This window comes from Cyclopterus lumpus, chromosome 5 (genome assembly GCF_009769545.1).
Source record: "Cyclopterus lumpus isolate fCycLum1 chromosome 5, fCycLum1.pri, whole genome shotgun sequence".
Taxonomy (NCBI): domain Eukaryota; kingdom Metazoa; phylum Chordata; class Actinopteri; order Perciformes; family Cyclopteridae; genus Cyclopterus; species Cyclopterus lumpus.
The window spans coordinates 11,934,761-11,958,374 of record NC_046970.1 but is presented as its reverse complement, the minus strand read 5'-3'; the positions used below and the strand labels follow the sequence as shown (position 1 = coordinate 11,958,374).

Below are 23,614 nucleotides of genomic sequence, written 5' to 3'. Positions count from 1 at the left end.
GATAGATAGATATTCATGTAGTGTGTTTATGTAACTTTGTAAATGCTGTTCATTCTGTACACATGACATCTATTGCATCTGTCCATCCGGGGAGAGGGATCCTCCTCTGTTGCTCCCCTGAAGGTTTCTTCCCTTTTTTCCCTGTGAAAGGTTATGGGGAGTTTTTCCTGATCCGATGTGAGGTCCTGGGACAGGGATGTCGTATGTGTACAGATTGTAAAGCCCTCTGAGGCAAATTTGTAATTTGTGTTATTGGGCTATACAAAATAAACTGAATTGAAATTGAATTGAATTGAATAGATACTTACTTACTTTATTAATCCCGCAAGGAGGTAAGGAGGTAAGCAATTAAGCAATACAATATAACAAATGAACAATATATTACAAAGAATAGAATAATAAGAACAATTAGAAACTACCCCTATCTAAGTAGTCGTACACTGTTTAATTTTAAATATTAACGCCAGCTACAGTTTGTATTGTTCACTTATTTGAGAAAAAAACCGTCAGCACCACCTGGCAGGCTAGATATAGGGCAAAGACCGCCTCAATAAAAAAACTCACTGACCAATCAGAACAGTTATATTAGTGCACATGCGCATTGAGTTTTCTGGAATTTACAGTTGACATGGAAAGATACGACTTTGCCAGGATTTAGCTTGACAATGTGCTATTTATCTACTTTCAAGTTTACGCACATGGTGTCAGTTTAAAATCAGATCTAGTCGTCCAAACACAACCCTCCCATAAAGTACACTCAGGTAAGAACGTTTTCATACTTTGATAAGGGCAACGGCAGCTGATCCAACCAAACAGCTAACATATCATGGGAACGTGTTAGCTCAATCGCACTAATATTGTAACAGTAGCTCGTCTGTGCCGGAGTTGTTTGGGAGGTTGTAAAGGTGATGGAGGCTGCTCTGGTTCACATATCTACACGATTGATTAGCGGGCAGGCTTGGTTTATTTTTAAGCGAGTTGGTTCAACTGCAGCCACATCACCAGATAGTGAGCTATCAGGACGAGAGGTCAAACGTTACACGTTCTGGTTAGCTCCTGACCAACGTTACCAAGTTTGTTCAATGTATTGTCACTATTTCAACATTATGAATTGCACTAAGGTCCGACCTCAATCTCAGAATACATTGTGTTGCACTTAATGGCAAAATCCAGCCTTGAACAGAATTTATTATGTAATTCCAGTAATCGTGAGCAGTAAAAATCATCAACGTTTTGTTTCACGTGTCAAAGCTTGAAATCGGAGCATCATGCTGAATCGATGAAGTTATCAGTTATCATTCGATCTATTAGAAATGAGGATTTCATCATCGTTGAATTTACAGTGGTTCACCATGAAAATTACAGTTACTGAAATTACAGGTTAATTCAATTCCAGAATAAGATTTTCTTTCCAGTAATTTACTGGATCTTGAAAGACTGTACAGTGTTTACATGCATAATTGTGCTTTACACATGCATTTATATCTGCCTCACATACTTTCAATCTGCCTGAACAGGTTAACTATCATCTCTTTTCACAGCTGCTCTGTGTGAAATACCATTTGAACAAAATAACTGTCATGATAAATATGCTACTTGTCAACTGGAAAGGAACGTTGGTGTTTCATAGCCAGAGATGACTTTTCTTTAAACCTTCATGGCAGCTGAATGTTTATTGTGTTGAACAGAGACGTGTTGGCTTGGACCTCGAGGGTCTTGTATTATTTGGAGCTGCTGAATCCAAATTTGAAAATAGTAAGAATAAGCTGTTGAGGACAATAACATAAGTATTTAATGCATCATTATTAATTCAAAAATAAATTCTACTTTGTCATGTATGATTCTTGGTTAACATTTAGAATCAGTTTTCTTAGATTTTTTGTTTTTTTTCATGTGGCATATAAAAAGCCTGCAAGGGCCATACTTTCGAGGGCCTTACTGTGCATTGGAGATAATTTGCCAGTTTGGGAGTTGTCATAGATTTAGTGATTATTAAAGCTGTTCAGTGCAGATTAGGTCCCTATGGTGTTCCATGAGGCCCTGGCTTTTTGGGGAAGTCCGATGAATGAATGACGAAATGAAGTGGTTTTTCCGAGGACTTCCACTTTTTCATTTACATGTTCAACTTTGGCCAATCCAACTTTACAACATTTGGTAAAGTTAAAATGAATCATGCAGTTAATGAAAAGTGTTTCAATGCCTGAACTTTGTGATGCTGGTGCTGTCATTAATTAATGTTGAGAATAGTATATACATTCAGTTTTACCAAAGAAAGATTAAATACTTTTTTATGTTGAACCCTGCAACAAAGTGCCAAGGCTGACGGAATAAACTGTTATTGGAATTTAGTATATGGTGGTGTGTGAGACACATGGTGGTTTGGAGATTAAGGACAGTTGTTTTGACTTGAATAACTTTGAGAAAAATGATTGGAGCAAACTGATGAAGCTGAACAGCCCTCCATCATCATGTGTGCCTGCAAAAATCTCAACGGTATTACACTGTAAGACAATTTGTACTTGTTTAGGAAGATAGCTGGTTTGTTATTGTCACATCACATCTTTCTGAGCTCCTTTTTTAATACAATAAAAACTCACAAGGACACATGACAAATAAGCGAGTGTCCTGCCAACAAGAAAAAAAAGTAGAGTTTATATATATATATATATATATATATATATATATATATATATATATATATATTCTACTTTTTTTTTTTAATATAATGATCTGTAGAGTCATACAGATCAATGTATTAACTTTTTTGTATTGTCTTAATAGAAAGAAAGGAAAAAAAGATCCCTTTGACATGATTTGCGGTTGCGATACAAGAAACATTTAGCTCGTATCTAATATTGCTCAAATTCTAATCTCGGACCAAGGACCTTATTCAGCGCAAATGTTCAGTTGTGCACGAATGGAAGTGGCACTCTGATGGAAACTTTGACTGTTGGGAAAGCTGCTCTGTCTGCAGCCTCAGCTCGTCCTTTGCCTCATATGATCCATAGTCATGTGATTTCTGAGGGGCTATGCTCTCTGTCTCACAGAACATGGTGTTAGAAAATACATTTGTCTGGCTGGACTCTATTTCATCTTTTGGGTGGTAAATTCAAGAAGTACTAATGTTATTGTGAGAGGAAGGATGTATGTGGTAGAAGTGAAACTCCATGACTCAAGGTTTCTATCGTTAATGTAGTGACCTTCCACATGCTGTTAGTGTTACTTAGTCATTTTTGTGACTTGGCAATTTTAATATTTTTTGGGGGGAAAAGACGACACAGTCATGATCTGTCAAAGTCCAGCTCAATGCTGGTTTATTTCAGAAAGCAAAGTGTCACTTCCCAGATAATTACTGTTTTAACCTCAACATTCATGTCTTTCATGCTAAATTCTGATTATGTAACTGTTGTTGTCTTATTCCAGGGAGGCTGAAATTCACCCCACAAGTTCCCAGGGATCCCTCAGCCTTCTCCGATGAAAGCCGAGCAAGAAGGAGACCTCCTTGAAGGTAACTGCTTAAGATGACAGAAACATGATTATCACCTTACTGACACACCTGCCATGTTCTCCAATGTGAAACACTATTGTTTTTGGTTAAATCTGTTATGGACATGTCGGTGTGCATTCCCACAGAGCAGTTCAAAAAACCAATATGAAACGTACATTTTCTCTCAATGGATGTAACCACAACGCCATGATTTCATTAAAAATAAAATTAATTCTCGGACAACATATTTCCCTGGAATTATTTGAGAATCTAAGTGCTATTAATTCTCATTGCTTCGTTTGTGAACTTTATTACTGCTTGTGTGACTCGTTACAGGGTAAAAGCCACAAAAGGTCACTCTTCATATTATTTGTTCTTGGGGTTGTGTTTTATTGACAACCCTCGCAAGCATTAGTTTGGCTAGTGTCTGCCTAGGTGTGCATTTTGTGCTTCTCTCTCCTTGTGGGTTATTCTTAGAAACGTGATGCAGGATTGTTGTTGTGACATCTAGTTACTAAAAAGGGTTGATTTAAGGCTGAGTCATATAAAAGCAGAGTTATTGTTAAGGAACAGTGGACTTTGGGAATGACCAATGAAGGAAGGGAAAGAATGAAAATTCTAAACACAGTGAGTAGTACACATTGTTTACTGGTATAATGTATATCAAAATATGACATAGATATGTAATGGTCTTTTGTATGTAATCCTTTTTCTTTCATTGTGTTCTCATAAACAATTGCATGTTATTACTTTACCACAGAGTGCATACATGTTTTAAAGTTGAGGTTGACTTGCTTTTAGCTGAGCGGTGAGGTTTTCACATTTGTTGCTTCTGGTCATTAAATTGCCACAAATTGCTTAAAGCTCCTGTACAGACAAGTCTTTGAGACTGGTTTAAACATTTATAACAAATTCTAAACCTATGTTTTGTTCTTTGTAAAAGTATGAGACAGCTTGAAATGTCTTGTTTGGTTTTGAATGGTAGAGTTTCTGATATTCCTTATGTATCTCTGTTAAATATGAACATAATCTTATTTTGTCAGGTCCAACTTACACTTTGTTTTTAAGTAAATGTTAACGGTGTTGTACAATTGGAGTTTAGCTCAGAAGAAAAGTTTGTGTTTGGTTCAGGATTTGTAGAAAAGCATCAAATGACACAACTGTTGTTGCAAAAGTATTTGTCTTTCAGCACAGCAGAGGTCTATAAATTATTAGACCAAAAAGTTTATTTTTTGTATCCGGCTACTTAAGGTTCTCCCACCAAGCGGTCAATACATTGATGGAGCCATAAAATAGGATTAATTCAATTCAGTTTATTTGATGGCAAGACTTATTAGTGTTCCAGCGACGCATAACTTCTTCCTCCTACTCTTATTTCATAACTCATTTTAGTTTTTCTTCTCTGGTTTTGTTAGAGGACTCCCCTCAGGAGAATGGAGTCCAGACAAACCAGTACAGCGCCATCTCTCCTCCATCCTCACCAGTGGCCCAGGATGAACCCTTTTCCACATACTTTGAAGATAAGGTGTCCATTCCTGACAATGTCAGCCAGGTACTGTCTCATAGAAAATAAGCAGCAAAACTGGAGTTGAAATGTTGGTTCATATGTATTCATGTACATGTAGCTTTGATTAGCATTTTGAATGACAAGTGTAATGATTTTACTCATTGCAGTTTATTAGATTTGTTTGTTTGAAGCAAAACACATTTAATTGTATTCCTCTATTCAGGTGTTCAGTTTTCGTAAACTCTGGGCGTTTACTGGACCAGGGTTTTTGATGAGCATTGCTTACTTGGATCCAGGGAACATCGAGTCTGACCTGCAGTCTGGAGCTAAAGCTGGCTTTAAGGTGATATATAAAACGATAGGAATGTTTATTTAGACATGTGCCAATTTACTTTGCTAGGTATTGGCTGTTGATGAAGACCAAAACGATTATACAGTATCATCTTTTTTGATATCTTTTTTTTAGCTTTTTCTATTCCATATTTGAGGAAGTTTTTATGTCAGCTTTGGAGCATAAAGAGACCAACATGTATGCAGTGCAGCTATTTTAGTTGTGTCTGCTGAAGTAAAGCTCCCATATAGGAATACATTAGCACATTTGACTAATGTTTATCTTTCTGTCTCAGCTCCTGTGGATACTTCTTGGAGCCACCATTATTGGGCTGCTGTTGCAGAGGTTAGCTGCACGCCTTGGGGTCGTCACTGGGATGCACTTGGCTGAAGTCTGCAACCGGCAATATCCAACTGTGAGCATTCCTCATTGTTATCACATATCTTAACTTCCCTTTTCTTCTTAAGGGACTTGTATGCATAATAAGATTGTCAAGAAGAGCGGCCCATTTTTTACTTCATATTCCTACATTTTGTCGAATGATGAGAAGCCCACATATAGGATGTATCAGATTCAGTTTATAAAGAGATGATTAAACTCTGCACAATGATACAATCTACGATAGTATCTTCAATCTTATTTTTATTTTTCAGGTTCCTCGTGTCATCCTTTGGCTGATGGTAGAGCTGGCAATTATTGGCTCAGACATGCAGGAGGTCATTGGCTGTGCCATAGCTCTCAACCTTCTGTCTATGGGCAGGTAACTTCTTCACCACTTGTCCATGAAAAGTGACTGCAAACATTTTGAGAGTGCATTTCTGTAATGGTGAGGAGTCACTGCAGTTCCTCTCTTTCTCCTTCAGTATTCCACTTTGGGGAGGTGTCCTGATCACCATCACAGACACATTTGTTTTCCTCTTTCTTGATAAATACGGTATTGATCCACCTTCTTTTACTTGTCAATCAATGTTTAAGAAAACTGCACCCCGGTGTTGATACTGTGATTTGTATTTCCTCGCAGGCCTGAGGAAACTTGAAGCTTTCTTTGGCTTTCTCATCACTGTCATGGCTCTCAGCTTTGGTTACGAGGTAACAGTCTCCTACAATTTCCAATATAATTAATATGAATTGTTTGTTGACAGCTGATAGGATTTTCGCCATAGCGTTTATGGCACCATGACATATTTGACTGTTTTGTTCGTAGTATGTGCTGGTAAAGCCAAACCAAGGGGAGCTGCTGAAGGGGATGTTTGTACCTTACTGTGCCGACTGTGGGCCTGTGCAGCTGGAGCAGGCGGTGGGAATCGTAGGAGCCGTCATCATGCCCCACAACATCTACCTGCACTCAGCGCTGGTCAAGGTGAGGGCAATATTTGTTTTGTCCAGAGAAACAAGAAATTGTTTAGTTAGAAGTAATTTGACAGCTTTAATCATACAGGTTAGGGAAGAGCTTTTTAAAAAAAACAAAAAACAATATGGAACATATAGTTAACATAAATAGAACTTGCTACAGTCCCAAAAATTGAATTGAATTATTTCAGATTTTATAACTTTTGACTTTATAACTTAGTTTTGGTAAAAACTGCATCATGCAAAGCTGTGTCATGCATATTTCTTATATAATTTAGAAAGGTTGTAGCATATTTGTCTGCGTTTTTTATGTTTGGGTCGGCTGTACCGCATGGGGATGAGTGGTCGTCCCGTAACTACAAGGTACCCGGTACGATCCCCGCTCTCCTCATAGTTGCATGTCGAAGTGTCCTTGAGCAAGACACTGAACCCCCAGTTAATCCCTGGGTGCTTCATTCACTGCAGCCCACTGCTCCTTAATAACTAAGGATGGGTCAAATGCAGAGAAGAATTTCCCCATGTGGTTCAATAAAAGTGTACATTTCTTTCTTTCTTTTTCTTTAACACACAGTGTAACTTATAGCATACGCTCAGCAGTATGAATGCCATTTTAAAACATTCTTAATGCAGACTTTGTGTGTTTGATGAACGTTGAGTGTTTCTGTCTATTTCCTTATCTACCAGTCTCGGGATATTGATCGCAAAAATAAGAACGAAGTAAAGGAAGCCAACAAGTACTACTTCATTGAGTCAACTGTTGCTCTCTTCATCTCCTTCCTCATCAACGTCTTTGTCGTAGCGGTCTTTGCTCAGGCCTTCTTCAATAGAACCAATATTGAAATGGTTTGTATACAATATTAAGAATATTTCTCTCTTGCTCACTGCTGATGCTGAAACACAGTGCAATAATAGTTTTCTGATTTAGTACTGTTGACACAAAGTGTCCGGAGCCTCAAGTTGTGACTTAGCGTGTGTCTGTGTTCCTGGTTGCAGAATAGTCAGTGCAATGCAACCGGCAGCCCTCATACAAGTCTCTTCCCTCTCAACAACAACACGCTGGAGGTGGACATCTACAAAGGGGTATGTTTCATCACCACCACAACAATAAATCACTGCTGTATTGACGTTAGATGAAATATTATATCACTTCCTGTTTGTCGAAACATCATTTTTGTGTCTCAATTTACGCTCTTCTGTACCTATACTTAATATTTTTGGTGCATGAACGCGGTCACACTGACAAGTAGGGCTAGATGCAGTGCATTATGAGTACCCGCTAGTAAGTACATAGTGTACACAGTGTACTACACAGAAGTGTACAAACGGAAGTATCCGAATTGCGACAAAGCACATTTATTTTAGTATATAGTACAAATTCTATACTGTTTTTATATAATCGGATCACATAGAAAAGGGACACAGTACATTTACGTATCGACATACATTTAGCTGTGTCCCAATTCCATAATGCATACTTATTGTACTAATTGTGTGTAGTTTTTTATATACTATTCAGTATAGTGTTGTGGTTTTTTGGTTAATATACAATGAATCAACACACTTAAACATTTTATACTACCAATAAATGATGCAATATGTGCACCAGAAACAAGATATTGTGACAATTAGTGTAGTATACATATTGTATGCTATTCATTTATCGTAAGAATTTGGGACACAGCACAGGTTACTTTTGTCATAGCAAACGGGTGCAGCTAATAACATTAATGATTATATCTCATTAAGCCATGCCTCTGTTAACCTAACTTGCACACTAGCAGGACAGTGGAGGTGGGTCACCTAAAGAGAAGGCAGGTGTTAGCAATAGTATTAGTTACAGCAGTGCGTTTTCTGTTATGACATGCTCAAAAAGGTTGATAAAGATTCAAGATGTGAAACTTAAGAGGAGACTGGTAAATTTCAACACCCTCTGTCCTTAGAATTACTTTAGTCAGGCAGATAAATTGAAGAAGTCATGGGTGATGGGGGCTCATTGCCACAAAATATGAATAAAGAAAACAACAATGTAAACTTAAATGAACCATTTAAATGATGATAGATAGATAGATGTGTGATTGATAATTTCTGTATGTCTGCGTGTTCAGGGAGTGGTCCTGGGCTGTTTCTTTGGCCCTGCAGCCCTCTACATCTGGGCGATTGGGATCCTGGCAGCTGGACAGAGTTCCACCATGACAGGCACTTACTCTGGGCAGTTTGTCATGGAGGTAAGAGTGCCTATTGTTTGTATAGCAGGAAATGGGTTTAACAAAGGGGTGCGCTCTGATGAGTGTATGCTAATGTTTTTACTTTTGGATTTGCAAAGGGTTTCCTGAACCTTCGGTGGTCCCGTTTTGCCCGTGTGCTGCTGACCCGCTCCATCGCCATCACGCCTACACTGCTGGTAGCCATTTTTCAGGACGTTGAACATCTGACGGGGATGAATGACTTCCTCAATGTGCTTCAAAGCATGCAGGTCAGGAGGAATTATTTTTCAAAAACCCTCACCATTCATTCGGTAAAGAAAATATTTAACATGTGTAGTACATAATATTGTAGAAGTATTCACCATGCCTTCTCTTTCTGTTCAACAGCTTCCATTTGCTTTGATCCCAATTCTGACGTTCACCAGTCTGACATCCATAATGAACGACTTTGCAAATGGAATGTGAGTGAAATTTAGCCATTTTTAATTTCATTAATTCCTTACTGTGTATTTTCAGGATGTGTTGATCAAAGTCAGATCAGAATGTGAAGAATTGAATGTTTATTTCTTTTTTTTACCCGATTCCAAGCTTGAGCTATGCAAAGTAGGAATTTACCCAGTTAGTGTTACAGTTCGAAGAAAGTATTTCCAGGAGACTGCGATTTGACAAAATAATATTTCCTAATGGTCTAAATAAACTGCCTGTTTCTTTAGGGTGTGGAAGATTTCCGGAGGCATCGTCATCCTGGTGGTTTGTGCAATCAACATGTACTTTGTGGTGGTTTACGTGACGGCGTTGAACAGTGTGCTGTTCTATGTTTTCGCTGCTCTCCTCTCCGTGGCCTATCTGTGCTTTGTAGGCTACCTGGTGAGTCGGATTACTGCAACTTTACATTCACTTCTCAGACTTTTTTGGGGGTTTAGTGCTTTGACATCTTTAACCTTTTTAATGCAGACCATTTTTACAAACTATAGTACTGGTTACTAAGATTATGAATCTTATTTAACTTCATGCAGTCTATGGATGTATTGCTGTTGCTGCACAAAAGATGTATTTGTAGTACACTTAACCCCTGGTAAAAAAAGTGTGCACAAACCGTGTTGTGTCTTGACTTCTCTCTCCTCTCTCGGTTACAGGTGTGGCACTGTTTGGTTGCCTTGGGGGTTTCCTGCCTGGACTTTGGTAGCAGGGTAAGCAATCCACCTGCTGTGTTCATAGAGGAGCAGTCTGAGTACGACTCCTAGAGCCGAACAGGACAGTAACCAGCAGCATTCCTCTTTCCTCTTGGAGACTTTGATCCCTGTACACAACCAATACTTTTCTAGATCATATAGGATGATGAAAGCACATTTTCTGCTGATGTCGATGTTGTGTAGGGCTGGGTATCATAATTTGGTGCTATCTAGATATCCAATAAACCAAATTGATAGTTCACCAGCACAGCAAATTCAAGGCCATTGTTGCCATTCTAAGCAAATATAAATCATTAGTAAATTAGTAATTGTTATCCTCAAACACAACAACTATAACCACCTCTGCTTAGAAAGTGACATACTCTGATATGAGTGGTCTGTGCAACAATTGTCTGATTTTCTACAATTTCTATACAATTTTAGCTAGACTAGAATAACTAGCAGTTCAGCTTGTATTTTCATTGCATCTTTGCACAAACACATTCCCAATTCACATACTGTGGTCGTCGTGAAAGGGAATGTTAAAATTAATGATATTAGACCTAATCTAACAAGACCACAAGTTGGTTAATGGGAAATTGAGTGTGGGAGAAGCAGAGCAGCACAGAAAGATATAAATGATCCCACATTTTCAGCACAACAATAATGTCTTTTGCATTTCTTTTGTGCTGTTGAGCTTATACTATTTGAGTTATCTCATATTTTTACCATACAGCTGACCTAAGTATCTACCAAAAGTAATAATCTTTTTTATCTTCTTTTTATTCTTTCCTGTGTTCCCTAAGATGCACACTAATTCTAATAATACTAATGCTGCATCAAGCCCTCTTACATTGATAACATCCCAGTGTCCTGGTGGAAGGAGACAATGCTCATTCTGTTCTGATTTGCACTCTGTCTACCTCAACACAATCCATTACCTCATTTAAGTGTACGGTCTCTCTAGCAGTTTGATTCACTGGATTTTCTTATAGAAAAGTCATTTTAATCCTGATATTTCTATGAAAAATCACCAAATGATATCCAGCCCCTCTGGGAAAAAAAGCATTTTAGGTATATGGTTTTGAAGTTGAACAATAATACTGAAACTTGCTAAAGTGGCAAGTTTCAGTATTATGCATAATACTGTATTTGTCATCTCCCAGTTCTCTATTTGTTCTGTACAAGTCCAGATTCCATATAACCAAGTCTGTAATGAAGGATTTTTTTTTCATCATGAGCCATGAATCGTAAGATCAAATTTGACTGAAACTGGCATTATTATCTGAAACAAACAAACATACAGAGATGGCAGATCATATAAACAACAGATATGGTGAGAAAAGAAAAGCAGAAAATCAACCTTTTTTAGTAGGGTCTCAATACTGTATCATACTGTTTAATTGAATACAGTAAAACAAGAAGAACACATTTTATATAATTTCCAATGAAGCACAGTGTCAGTTTCCTTCCTGGCAATGGAGCAAGAAAAAGTTTTTTTGGCAATCAGACACTTTACAATGCAACACATTATGCAGTAATCAATAAAACAATTTCAGAGAGGTCACCTGGTCTGGCTTTGAAATATTAGTTGACACTCAAGTGAAGCATAATATGACTGCAGCCTCATTCTCTTTTAGTGCCTAAATATTCATGATGCCAGCGACTCGGGTTAATCAACATACTGAAGTGAGCTCATCAGTGAATTAAAATGAGTGTGATGAAAGATACGTTTTTTAGCATTGTGCAAAGAATTAATTCATAGAAGGATTTATTTATTTATATTCTTTCCTTTAGTGAAACCATGATAAACCTCTACCGCACATTTCATTCAGTATTGTTTGCCTGCGGGTAAAAGCTTCATAGAAAAATATTGTAATATAAATATGTCACATTACAATACATAATTTCTGAAAGAGAACTTGACTTATTGCAGAGAAGGAAAGGAACTTCTTATGTGGTAGCTTAAAAATAATCATAATTGTTGTCATGACAAAGCTGTGTTTTTAAAGGAGAACGAAACAAAAGGAGAAAAAGAAAGTACAAGATTACTTATGTAGCTCAATATCTCAGAGGGTTTTACAGTCTGTAATCTGTCTTTAGACCCTCTAAATCAGTAATTTTAGAAGTATAGAAAATATTTTTTGCTAATTCTGGTGCAAATGCATCTGTAATTAAGCTTGTGTGCTCTGCACTGATTCATTAAAGACCTCCTGATGTGAATGAAAACGCTTTGCACTGTTTGTTTGTTCTCTCAACATAGTTTATTTTTTGAAGTCTCTTCCTTTTACTGAGAATAAAACTATTAATATAAACTGTAGATTTTTAACACAAGTCTGTTGGACTGCATACCTGCTTGATTGACTGCATAATAAAGGCTGATATATAGCCTGTTTTTCTTAAACAGTTGACACATTTGATAAACCAATTCAAAGATAATTAAAATCTTAATGCCATCATGTCCACTCCGACTCATTAGTAGATTTTCATCTGAGACTAAAGTTAACACACAATCTGCCTTCAGCTTTGTATCAGTCTGTCGAACATGATTAAACATAAGAGAAGTTGAGCAGCATCTGTTTGATGTGGAAATTAACAAGTGGAAAACACAACACTGTCCCGTTGGTCAAATCAAAGTATGGGTCACCTAAAGGGAAGGCAGATGTTAGCAATAGTATTAGTTACAGCAGTGCGTTTTCTGTTATGACATGCTCAAAAAGGTTGATAAAGATTCATTGTATTGTATTAAAAGTTCCCTTTTAGTGGGGTGGATCGGGTGCAGTTGCAACGCTCTGTCTGGTTCAGAGTTCTCAAAAGCGTTCAGAATGTTTCTCAAGGTTTTCAGGCTTCTGTTACTTCATACAGTGTCATATCAACACCTCACTGACTAATGACAAGCATGATACAAGCACGTTTGAACTGTTACAGAGAAAACGTCAATGTGTTCACTGAAGTTAGTATGATTTATGGTCTTTGGGATTGAATGAATAAGCGTTTGTCCTTGCTACTGGATAAAGCATCCCGTGTGTTCAAAATAAACAGGAAACAATGGATATATGGACATTTGTTGGCGTCTTCTGTCTGAATGTCTAGAGAACGATTTATGAGTTATATGTTAGACTGTCAGTCTATTTTAAAGAGGGGGAAAAATAACGGACTGAATCATATAATATTAATACATTAATGTTAAATATATTATGAGGTAATTAAATCTTGTATTTGAAAAAATAACTAGAAAATGATCTGAGGCTGGAGGTTTTCTCATCGCAGTTTTAAAAGACGATAATGATTTCTGTTTTGAGGCAGTTCATGATAAGATGTTAATGTACTACACTTGATAACTTGCCTTACTGTACAACCTGCTAATTATATAGTAATAATTAAAGGGTCAAAGGGCCAAATCCTTTTGTTACAAAACATTTTGGCAGGCAATAAAAATGCTCTTTTGCAGGACTTTTCAGGATTAAATGAGGAAATTTGAGTTTGGAAGAGTATCACTTTGACCCAAGGTGAGCAACTTCTGTAATTGTAAAATAAATGAAATCTAAATTGTGACCTGATTGCCTCCTATTTACCACTGATCAAAACACAGCATAGCTTGTGATGTTTAAAAAATATATATTATTATTATCATTATAAATTTTATATTTCATTTTGCATATTTATTTTAAAGTGCAATACAGTAATCCACTTGTCATTCTGTGTATCTGCAGTCTCTAGGTTTATATTCCCTGAACAAAATAATATAAAAAGAGCTGCAGTAACACAGATGCCTTTTTAAAGGTCGTCATAAACACGTGTGTAGCTAGCAAGTCCCTGTGGCCTATTTTTTTCTCTTCATGTCAGCAGAATGGGGGAGTATTTGGCAAATTCATATGAAATTTATTTTTGTCCTCATGATTGATCAAATAATGTTTAGCTGATTTCTATGTTGAGTTAACCATCTTTGTGCAGCTCTCGCCTCACTGACAGAACCTCCATCTCTTCGCTCTCTTTCAGATGCAACTGTCACGGCACACAGACATTTACTTACTGACTGACATGGATTCTGATACTCTGGTTGAGAGCTAGGAGGAGACATTGTGATGGAATGTTGACTTGATGACCCGACAGAAGCATGGGACCACTGAAGCTGGACAGTATGTGTTTGTCTTCACCTCTCTGTGCCTAACACGTTTTTTAAAGTGTCCTTGCGGTACAGACACCGAAGACTAATACAATGATGGATGTTTTCCATCGCAAATATCTCAGCAACCTCAGCTAAATGATGTTTACGCAAATAATAGTTAAATAAATATGCCTGAAAGAATTAAGTTAATGTGACAGTGAAAAAAAAAAAAGGCATTTTCAATCAGATTTTTCCATTGTCACACATCCTCAGTGTTTTATTCAGAAATAAAACAAAACTACAAATGATGTGAACTATTTGTTTGCATTTGTTGGGGACTTCACAGATGCCATTTATTCCATCTTATATTCAGATAAAATCTTAAGTGATAAAAAAAAAAAAAAAATTCATCAAGATGCTAACATGAGTATAATAAATTGTTATAGTAAATATATTGAGACACTTGAGAAATAAAGAAAGTATTTTTGTGTCATTAGTCACACTTGTTCCTGTGTATTATACTATATAAAAGAATGACAGTTTTATGTCATTTCATGCACAGTTATGCATCCTTTTTTAGACTCTTGAAATTTCCGTTCTTGGAGATATGGTCTGTACATCCTTTGTTTTCAAGTCCTTTCAGGGCTAGTCATCAAAAAAAATTTAAAAAAAGTTGAATGAAGTCACCATGTGTAGGAGTACTTGGTGGTAGTATCTCACAAAGACACTGGCAGCAGACACTCCCTTTAAGCCAGTTGGAGGCAGGCGACTTATTGGAATCTAATAATTTGGTATCTTCTATTAGTATGTGTTTATTTCTTCTCTCCTAAATGTCCTTAGTTAAGCTGAGGCCAGTTTGTTTAAATGTTTTTTTATTCATGTGTAGTTTATTGTTTTTCATAACTTAGTGAATGTCTGGTTTGTTTTAAATGTTTTTATTTTCTTTAACTTCAGCTTTTGGGGGACATATATCGTCAGCCCTTTTTTAAAATTTTTTATTAAGCCAAATTTCCGTGAGGGTGTGCAAAAGTGCATAACATTTCAGAAAAAGTTTACACTGTGGTGCCAATATGGGAGGTACAGTAGATGCTAAATATGAGAAGGGATGTGTTGCATCATGAGTAGCAGCATTGGTCATGTTAATTGTATCTCAGGGCTTGACAATATGTTTTTTGTTACTTGACTCTGATGTACCAAGAGTTTCATGAGAGTTTGTTACTGTACAAAATATGGACAAGATTGCAATGGAGTGCTAATATAAAAATGCCTCTAATTGTGACGGGCTATCTTGTGCACTTTACTAACTTAATACCTTTCAAAAACTTTTATTTTTGAGAAAAAAAGATAAGTCGTAATAATTACATGTAAAAAGTATACAGGAAAGACAATAGAGACAGAACTTTATTATTAATAACGTAAACAACAATAGAATACATATTAAAAACAGAGGTATTATTGTGGACTGCTGGTTTGGGCTGATAAATAAACAAAACTTTTTCCTTGACCAAACTCTGAACTGCACTTATGTTATAATTACTGTGCAGATGACCGCAGTGCCTCCTGTGTTCACCATTGTGCCTAATTTTTTTTATACAAGAATCTCACAACTATAGTACACATAAATATATTACAATCATAAGAATATGTGTGGTAGGGTGAGAGGCTTTGACAGTCTAATATGTTTTAATGTCTTATAGCCATTGTATTCTGCATTTTCCATCAAACTTTCTGTAAGACTAATATTTTTCTATACATGGTTGCAAAAGACCTTTTTAGTAATTTCCCTGTTGTAAAAACAAGAACAAACAGCCCGTTATTACAAAAGAAATGTGCCACTGCTGTGTGATTGAATTACATATTGGAGGAGCATTGATGAGATCACAGCAGAAAATCAATCAATTATGTTTGGAGGACTTTACATTCAGGGAACATATATCTCTGCATGGCACATGCATTTGGTCAAAGAATATAAGTCTGGCTGTTTTATAAAATAGCTTCTCGTGAAATGTATATAAAACATGGTAATGTCCACAGTTATACCATATGTTTTATTGATTACTGCATAATGTGTTGCATTGTAAAGTGTCTGATTGCCAAAAAAATATTTTCTTGCTCCATTGCCAGGAAGGAACCTGACACTGCTTCATTGTAAATGATATACAATGTGTTCATCTTGTTTTATTGTATTCAATTAAACAGTATGATACAGTATTGAGACCCTACTAAAAGGTTGGTTTTCTGCTTTTCTTTTCTTACCACATCTGTTATTTATATGATCTGCCATCTCTGTATGTTTGTTTGTTATTTTTTTCTTGTTGAATATAAAAAGTAAAAATACTTTTATGAATCATGATTGTTTCTGAATATCTATTGGTATATTTAGTGAAAAAGAAGAAATTCCTTTCTGGGGTGTATTTCAGGTATTATTTATAAACATCTTTTAAGACAGCAGATTATATTATTGCCATTTTTCAATACATATTTTTAAAAAGTACTAATCACAGTGTCATTTTTTTTTTATTATGTACTAATGTTATTATGCTGTAGACTTTGAAAATGTGTTCTTAGTAGTTTTCTCAATAGTGGTTATTAAAGCTGGTGGACTGTATTAGGTTATCCATCCTGCCATCTAAAATGCATTTCTTCACTAAATACATTTTGATATTTCACAGCAGAAGATTTATTCAATATATTAAATCAAAATGAATCATTTAACTACTTCAGTTTCATGATCCAGCCATTGTACACCGTTGTTTGTCCTACTGCTGGGGTCCCTCTGATGACAGCTCCAATGTCAATGAGCATCACAATTTTTTCATCAGTATTGTCTGACTTTCAAAACTCACTTGGTCGATCAGTTTGCTCCGAGTTTATAGCCTGTTTTTAAAGGGTGTTACACTTAATTGTCATCTAAAGTGTAAAACCAATTAGATGTAATATGTTACGGATCCTGCACACGTTAATTTCTGTCGATAAATCGTGACGCGTAAAATCAGCAAAATGTCTCTGCTGTGCTGAGAGGTTGCCGTGGGAACGTTATAACGGAGCCCGCTGGCATCTTCCGGGGCAGGTGAGGGCGCTGTCTGGAGCGCGGCCTCCATCCTGTCCAGCAAGCTCCGTTGCCTACGTCACCACATTCCACTGAATGCGATGGAACAGCGTGTAAAAACGTAAAGGTGGCCTCAGAAGTCACTGCCAGAAACATGTAAGTTGGATGATTAAGGTGAACATATGTGTGTTTCTGCGCGGGGATCTTTCTCTGGTTCGTGCTCGTTGTACATAAATGATATGTTGGCTGACGGTACCGATTAACTTCTTCCAGAGTCACTTGAGTGTTTCTTTTGCCGGTTAATGTGTCGCTCTGTGTTGTGGTGAAATCTGTGTTCAGATGCAAGATGAGGGAAGCGGCAGTCCTGCTCACGTCGCGTGTGGTTGTGTGTCTCCTCCTGAGCGTCAGTCAGGCCGCCAGACAAGGACAGGACATCAGATGTGGAGGTATGTGTGTGTCTGAGCCTCACTCTCTGTCCAGGGCACGAATGACGTCCTGATGCACGCGTGTCTTCTCCCTCTGCTCCTTGCAGCGTGCAGGGCTCTGGTAGACGAGATGGAATGGGCCATCTCCCAGATAGACCCAAAGAAAATGACCCAGACGGGATCCTTCCGGATCAACCCAGACGGCAGCCAGTCCATTCGAGAGGTGAGCCTGCAGCAGCACAGCCACGTCGTAACACGTCCAACTCCCTCTGTCGCTTGCCCCACTTCTATACTATAGTGCACAATGAAGTAGTGCTGCACATGTTTTCTTTTTTGTATGCACGGTTTGGCTTCTCAACTGTTTTCCACTCTGTTGAGATGCTACGACTAACCTAACGAACTAGAGCCGCAACTCTTTTGATACACAATAATCGTTATTTTTTTTAAGAAAACAAAGTAAAAAATTATCTTTCAGCTTCTCAGAAGTTTTTATTTGATATGATAGTAAACAGAATATGTTTTAGGTTTTGGTCTGTTTATCGGACCACAAAAGACAGTTGATGATGCCCCCTGTGCTCTAGGACATTGATATAGTATTTCAAACAGTTATTTTGTTAATTGAGAAAATACTCTTGATAATAATTTACAGTCAGATGACCACAATGTGAGCTGAATATCAAACCTGAGTACTTTTTGAGTGCTAATTGAATTGTGTCTGCCACCGTATAATATGGTGTGAAAAATAACTTAAATTTAGCCTTAGATTGTGAGAGTAGAGGGACATAAATCAGGCAAGAGCACTCATATTCTCACCTGACTGTTTAATTAGCAACACAACTAGACTGCAAAATAAAGTGTTATCACATAGTTAATTATTCCTACATTTGGTAAGAGAGATTTTTATGACCTCGGATGGCACCAGGTTCCTTTGGCTCGCTCAGAGGGAAACCTTCTTGAGCTGATGGAGACTGTGTGTGAGAGGATGGGGGACTATGGCGAGAGCACAGATTCTTCCACAGACAGGAAATCCTACATTAGGATAAGGTCTCGGAGCGCTGAGGCCATGGACCTCTCAGAGGCCACGCTGGATTCCAGAGTTACAGGCAGTTTAAAATTTGCAGTGAGTAGAATTTATCACCAAATTAATCTTAAATACACCATTATATGTTTGCATTGTCCTGCTTTTATTGTTAATTATTATGGTTTTTTTTATGCAACCCACAGCCCAAATATGTAAAATAATCAGTGATCTGTGCAGCTTGTAATAGTATTTTTTCAAACGTATTCCTGCAGTGTGAAACAACTGTTGAGCAGCATGAAGATGAAGTCATTGAATTCTTCGCTCATGAGACAGAAAATGTCAAAGACAAACTCTGCAGCAAAAGGACAGGTATGTTTAATACTCAACATGCCTTTTTTTTTTTTTTAAGTCTTACACACTATTACACATTTCTGTTATGTTGTTCCCTTCAGCGACTGTATTTCAATGAATTGTTTACCCATTCTGTGTACCCTGCAGACCTCTGTGACCACGCTCTGAAAATGCCCCACGATGAACTTTGATATCATCTCGCCACGGCTGCTGTCTTTTGTCAGCCGGAGTGGAGACGAGACGATGGGTGCTGTACTGTTTTCAGTTGTCTCTTTATCACCGGTTTCGCCATAGCAGTAATAAGAGATGTATCCAAATTATTATGTAAGATAATAGAAAATCCACCTGAAGATAAGTCTTGTTCCTGTGATCTGTGACAATTTAAGGACCAGTTTGACAGTTTTAGCTGCATCACTTTGGACTATCTTGTCACTTGTTTATATACTGTAAGTTATTATGCTTTTTAATATTCTGCGTTTCATATAAAAGCCCTTTTCTGGCCTTAAATTGCTCTTCACATAAAATGGAAACTGTGAAAAAAAGTTTTTTTTCAGGATTTCTTACAGGATTAATTGTGTATACACAGTAAACATTCTAATTTAAGACAAGTACACAGAGATCAGGTTGAAATTTGGTCAAGTGGTCCTAAAGTCCATATTAATTTACATTGATTTAGTCTTTCTCAAAGCCAGTGATGCCATTAGTGTAGTTTATGCATAGTGAATGGATAACCATAGTGCCCGCTCACCAATGAAAGCAATTTGATGCCAAATTATACTTTCAGTTCTAGTTTTAGTTTGTAATGATCACCAATATGTATTGAACTGTCTAAGATAACAGGAATAACTTGTTTTGGTTGAATATTTCATGAGGTAAAAATGAAAAGTTAAAAACACATTATATAAGATCAGAAATAAAGATTTTGTGTGGAATTAGTTTCCCTGTTGTCCAAGTGGTGAAATATGCCTTTATTTCTAAACAAATGTAAAGTCGCACTCTTCAAACATTGATCCTCTTTCACCATTAGCCCAGTGGTATTGATACTGTTGATGTAAAAATGACTTGCAGTTTAGAAAACGGATACAATGTTGCTGCTTATGTGGGTGTGTTGATGCTGGAAATGAACTGATCACACGTTTTCTTTCCAAATTATGGAGCCGTTAAAAGTTGAAGCCAAGTCAAAAAAATGTAAGGACAGAAGAAACTTTCTAAAGTTCTGAACAACTCCAATCACTGCCTTTTCTAAAAGTATGAATTGAAACTTAACTTTGAAGCGTTAAGCAGGATCTACACTTTACAACACTCCCAAAGACTCCTTTTTGTCGAACACATTTTTGAATTGTAAATAGGCTGACATGTTTGGGTAAATGTTAACTAATTGTTTCTGAAAATGGCTACTTTCCCTCCATGCTGCACTCCTGATCCTGAGCAGAAAATAGCTTTATAGCTAAGATATAACAATAGTTTATAGCTTCGAGAGTAGGCAAATGAAACAGCTCCTTTTCAATAAATACTACATCTGCAATCCCATGGAGTTATGGTTTTGATTAAAGTATTTTGTTTTTACTTTTGAGCGTCAAGAGTAAAGTTCAGTTTTATTCTGTCTAGTAAAACTGAACTCCTGTGTAACACCACTAGAGGGTGCTGTAATCCACAATCTTATAGTTGAGTCTGAATTTAAGGAGCATAGGTTGTAAAGCCCTCATGCTGTACTGTTGATTTACATTTTTTTTGTGTGGAGAAAAAAAACTCACTCATATTTTTCTGATATTTCCTTTTTTAAATAAATCCTCAGTTATTTTTGTATCTTTATTAAATAAAGATAATTCAGAATTATCACTAAAATACGTCACTCCAGTACATTCAGATGTTTGACTAACAAGTCCCACACCAAGCTGACAGATAATCATAACCGGCAATGAGTTACACCTTTTTGATGTTTCTGAAATTTCTGACCCATTGTTTTGTATTCATTCTAACAGCTTTGCCACCATTTGTGTTTGAGTAATGTTATGCACATATTTCAAAGGGCTCTGTTGTTAAATGGCTTTCCTTTAGAGAAGAGGATACATACAGTAGCTGAATTAGAATAATGGACTGCTGACAAAAAATAAAATATTGAATTATAGGTGGGAAAAGCATCACATAATTTAAATACTGTTTAAAAGACTTTTAACATCTAAATCATCACTAGAGTTCAGTTCAGTTGTAAAACACAATCTTTCTCAGTAGATTTTTCTTAAAGACTTGTGTTGTCATAAATGTTAAGAGTGAAAGTTCATTCTTGACCTTGGAAAGAGCAGATAGCAAAACAACCACCACAAGAGGAGATTAACTTTCCACAGCATGTTGTTAATGCACTCCATTGTTTTATTTACTTAAAATTCAGAAGAAGGGATTTGTTTTCAGCCAGAAATATCACCACACCATGAGATCACTCCCAATAATGATTTTTTTATTATATCCTCTTTTTTTAAACCTTTTATTTAGTGAATCTCATTGAGATTAAAAATCTCTTTTTCGAGGGTGACCTGGCCAAGACATGCAGCAACATAAGAAGCATATAGTTACAAAACAAAAAACACAGAACAAGACAAGTTAAAAGAAACTAAAAGTTAAGAGACAGGGACATAACCGAGTTAACTTAAGAAACATAGACATTTTTGGGAACCTGCCTCCATTTCTTTCATTTTATATTTAAAAGCAGTCTTTCATATTTTCACAGCCTAATGTTTACCTTAACCTCTCTGGTCACAGTGTAAATAGTTGGGGAACAATTATGACAAGGTCTGCTTTACAAGAAAAGATTTAAAGATTTCCCCAATGCCAAATTTCTACATTTCTATATCAACAGTAAATGTATTATTTCTTATCCATTAAAAATTAAAACTGAAAACTATAAAATACATTAAATATCAGCGCATTATCATGCACACTACCAATGTACAGTGTACGTAGTTGGTAAATATTTAATTACATGAATTGGAACAATGTTTATCCAGTGGATTCAATTTCAATCATCCTTTCATCTGAGACCGTTGAGGGCATTAAAACCACCTGCTCGTTTTCTTCTCTCTCTGTTTCTGCCATTTCCGCTGCCGTGGTTGTTTTATTCGTCACCTCCACCTGACAGTCCTCACTCTGACTCTGGCTCTCGTCTCCATCATTATCTCCCTCTCCCTTAGCTGCAGTCTCATCTTTTACTTCAGCATCGCAGCATTGCTCTCCCTCGGCCGTCTGAAACTCCTTGTCGTTCCCTGCCATACTTTCTGTCCAGGCGTCAGGTGGCGTTTCCTCAACCTCGTCCTCGTCTGCAACAATAACAGTGTCCCCAGAGCCGTGGCTGCTGGTGCTGCTGCAGGACAGTGTGTCTTCTTCAGCATGTCCGCCTGGCTCTTCATAACACGAGTCCTCCTGGATTTGTCCAAACTCTACATCATCCTCAACACTTTCTTCTGTTGAAACTGCACGTTGTCCTGCTCCATCGAAGACTATCCTCTCAAAATCCATGCCTTCAACCACACCCAGGCAGTGCACGTCCTCCCCTACACTCTCTGGATCCCACAGCTCATTCACTTCCTCCTCTTCATTTTCAGAATCTGGCGCTGTATGTTTCCTAATGCGATTTACCGCATCCCACAGGGCCATGGGATACTGGGGCTCTTCTTTGAGGAGTAATTCAGGGTCAACATCTTCACCTTCCTCTTGAGGAGGAGGAGTTGAAGAGCTGGAACGTAGGACTGGGGGTGAATCAGTGCAAGAGGAAGATGGCAACTGAAGGGATTCCTCACAAGAGTCCAGGTAAAGAAAAGGAGGGTCAGTTTCATGGATGCCAGCAGCAGGATCAGCATCAGAATTTAAAGCTAAGGGACAGACTGAAGGCAGAAGAGAAAAAAACTCTGCGTCTGACACGTTAGATGTGTGTGGTGGAGAAGAAAGGTCACAGGGTGAGAGCACATCCAAAGGTGATCGAAACACCTCGCAGTCTGATTCTGACGATGAGGGAGGAGATGAGTTAGAGGGTTCTGTCTGTGGTTCAACGTCCTGCAAAATGTCAATGTCTGTTTGAGTTTGAGGGTCTGTAGCATTTTCTGTGGATAGATGCTGTTCCTCATCAACTTCTTTTTTTGATTGCTTCTCAGTCATGAAACTCTCTTCTTCATTATCAAATTGTTGCAGCAAAATTTGGACCCCTGTTTGAGTTTGACTGTCGGACACCTTTTCTTGGGATATTGTCTGTTCCAAAAGATCTTTATCTTCTTTTGGTCGCTGCTCTTCAGTCACATAGCTCTCTTTTACACAAGCAACATCCTCTGCTTGGACACATTCAAATTGTTGCTGCAAAATGTCAACCTCGTTGGCATCTTCTATGGCTATATTAGGAGTCTGTTCAATAATATGGTCTATGGGATCCTTATCAGCTTCTTTTGTGTGTTGCTCATCAGTGACATTGCTCTTTTTTACACAAGCAGCATTGTCTGTTTGGCCACTTGCAAATTGTTGCTGCGACACCAACTCCTCTGTCATGTCTTTGGCAAAGGCTTCACTCGTCTCATTGTTTATTACATGTGATGTTTCACCCTCTTCATCATGGTCCTCAACAACAATG

General features: G+C 37.4%; 2 protein-coding genes across 3 annotated transcripts; both read left to right on the top strand.

Annotated features, from left to right (window-relative positions):
- The first annotated feature begins 595 nt into the window (after positions 1-595).
- LOC117730961 (natural resistance-associated macrophage protein 2-like) lies at positions 596-14,655 on the top strand. Of its 2 annotated transcripts, XM_034533045.1 has the most exons (17): positions 597-761; positions 3,424-3,508; positions 4,903-5,039; positions 5,218-5,337; positions 5,621-5,740; positions 5,979-6,085; positions 6,189-6,259; positions 6,347-6,414; positions 6,530-6,685; positions 7,360-7,518; positions 7,669-7,755; positions 8,781-8,900; positions 8,999-9,148; positions 9,267-9,340; positions 9,593-9,746; positions 10,016-10,069; positions 14,051-14,655. In XM_034533045.1, exons 2-17 carry the CDS (start codon positions 3,475-3,477, stop codon positions 14,120-14,122), a joined length of 1,683 nt encoding a protein of 560 aa, XP_034388936.1. In that variant the 5' UTR covers positions 597-761; positions 3,424-3,474; the 3' UTR covers positions 14,123-14,655. The 2 variants fall into 2 exon arrangements, with proteins under 2 accessions (XP_034388937.1, XP_034388936.1); XM_034533046.1 differs by lacking the exon at positions 7,360-7,518 and having other exon boundaries at positions 596-761.
- A 2,110-nt stretch (positions 14,656-16,765) lies between these two features.
- cnpy2 (canopy FGF signaling regulator 2) lies at positions 16,766-20,530 on the top strand. The gene is made up of 6 exons (XM_034533067.1): positions 16,766-17,364; positions 17,548-17,654; positions 17,741-17,856; positions 18,556-18,753; positions 18,927-19,023; positions 19,153-20,530. Exons 2-6 carry the CDS (start codon positions 17,555-17,557, stop codon positions 19,194-19,196), a joined length of 555 nt encoding a protein of 184 aa, XP_034388958.1. The 5' UTR covers positions 16,766-17,364; positions 17,548-17,554; the 3' UTR covers positions 19,197-20,530.
- Positions 20,531-23,614: the final 3,084 nt, after the last annotated feature.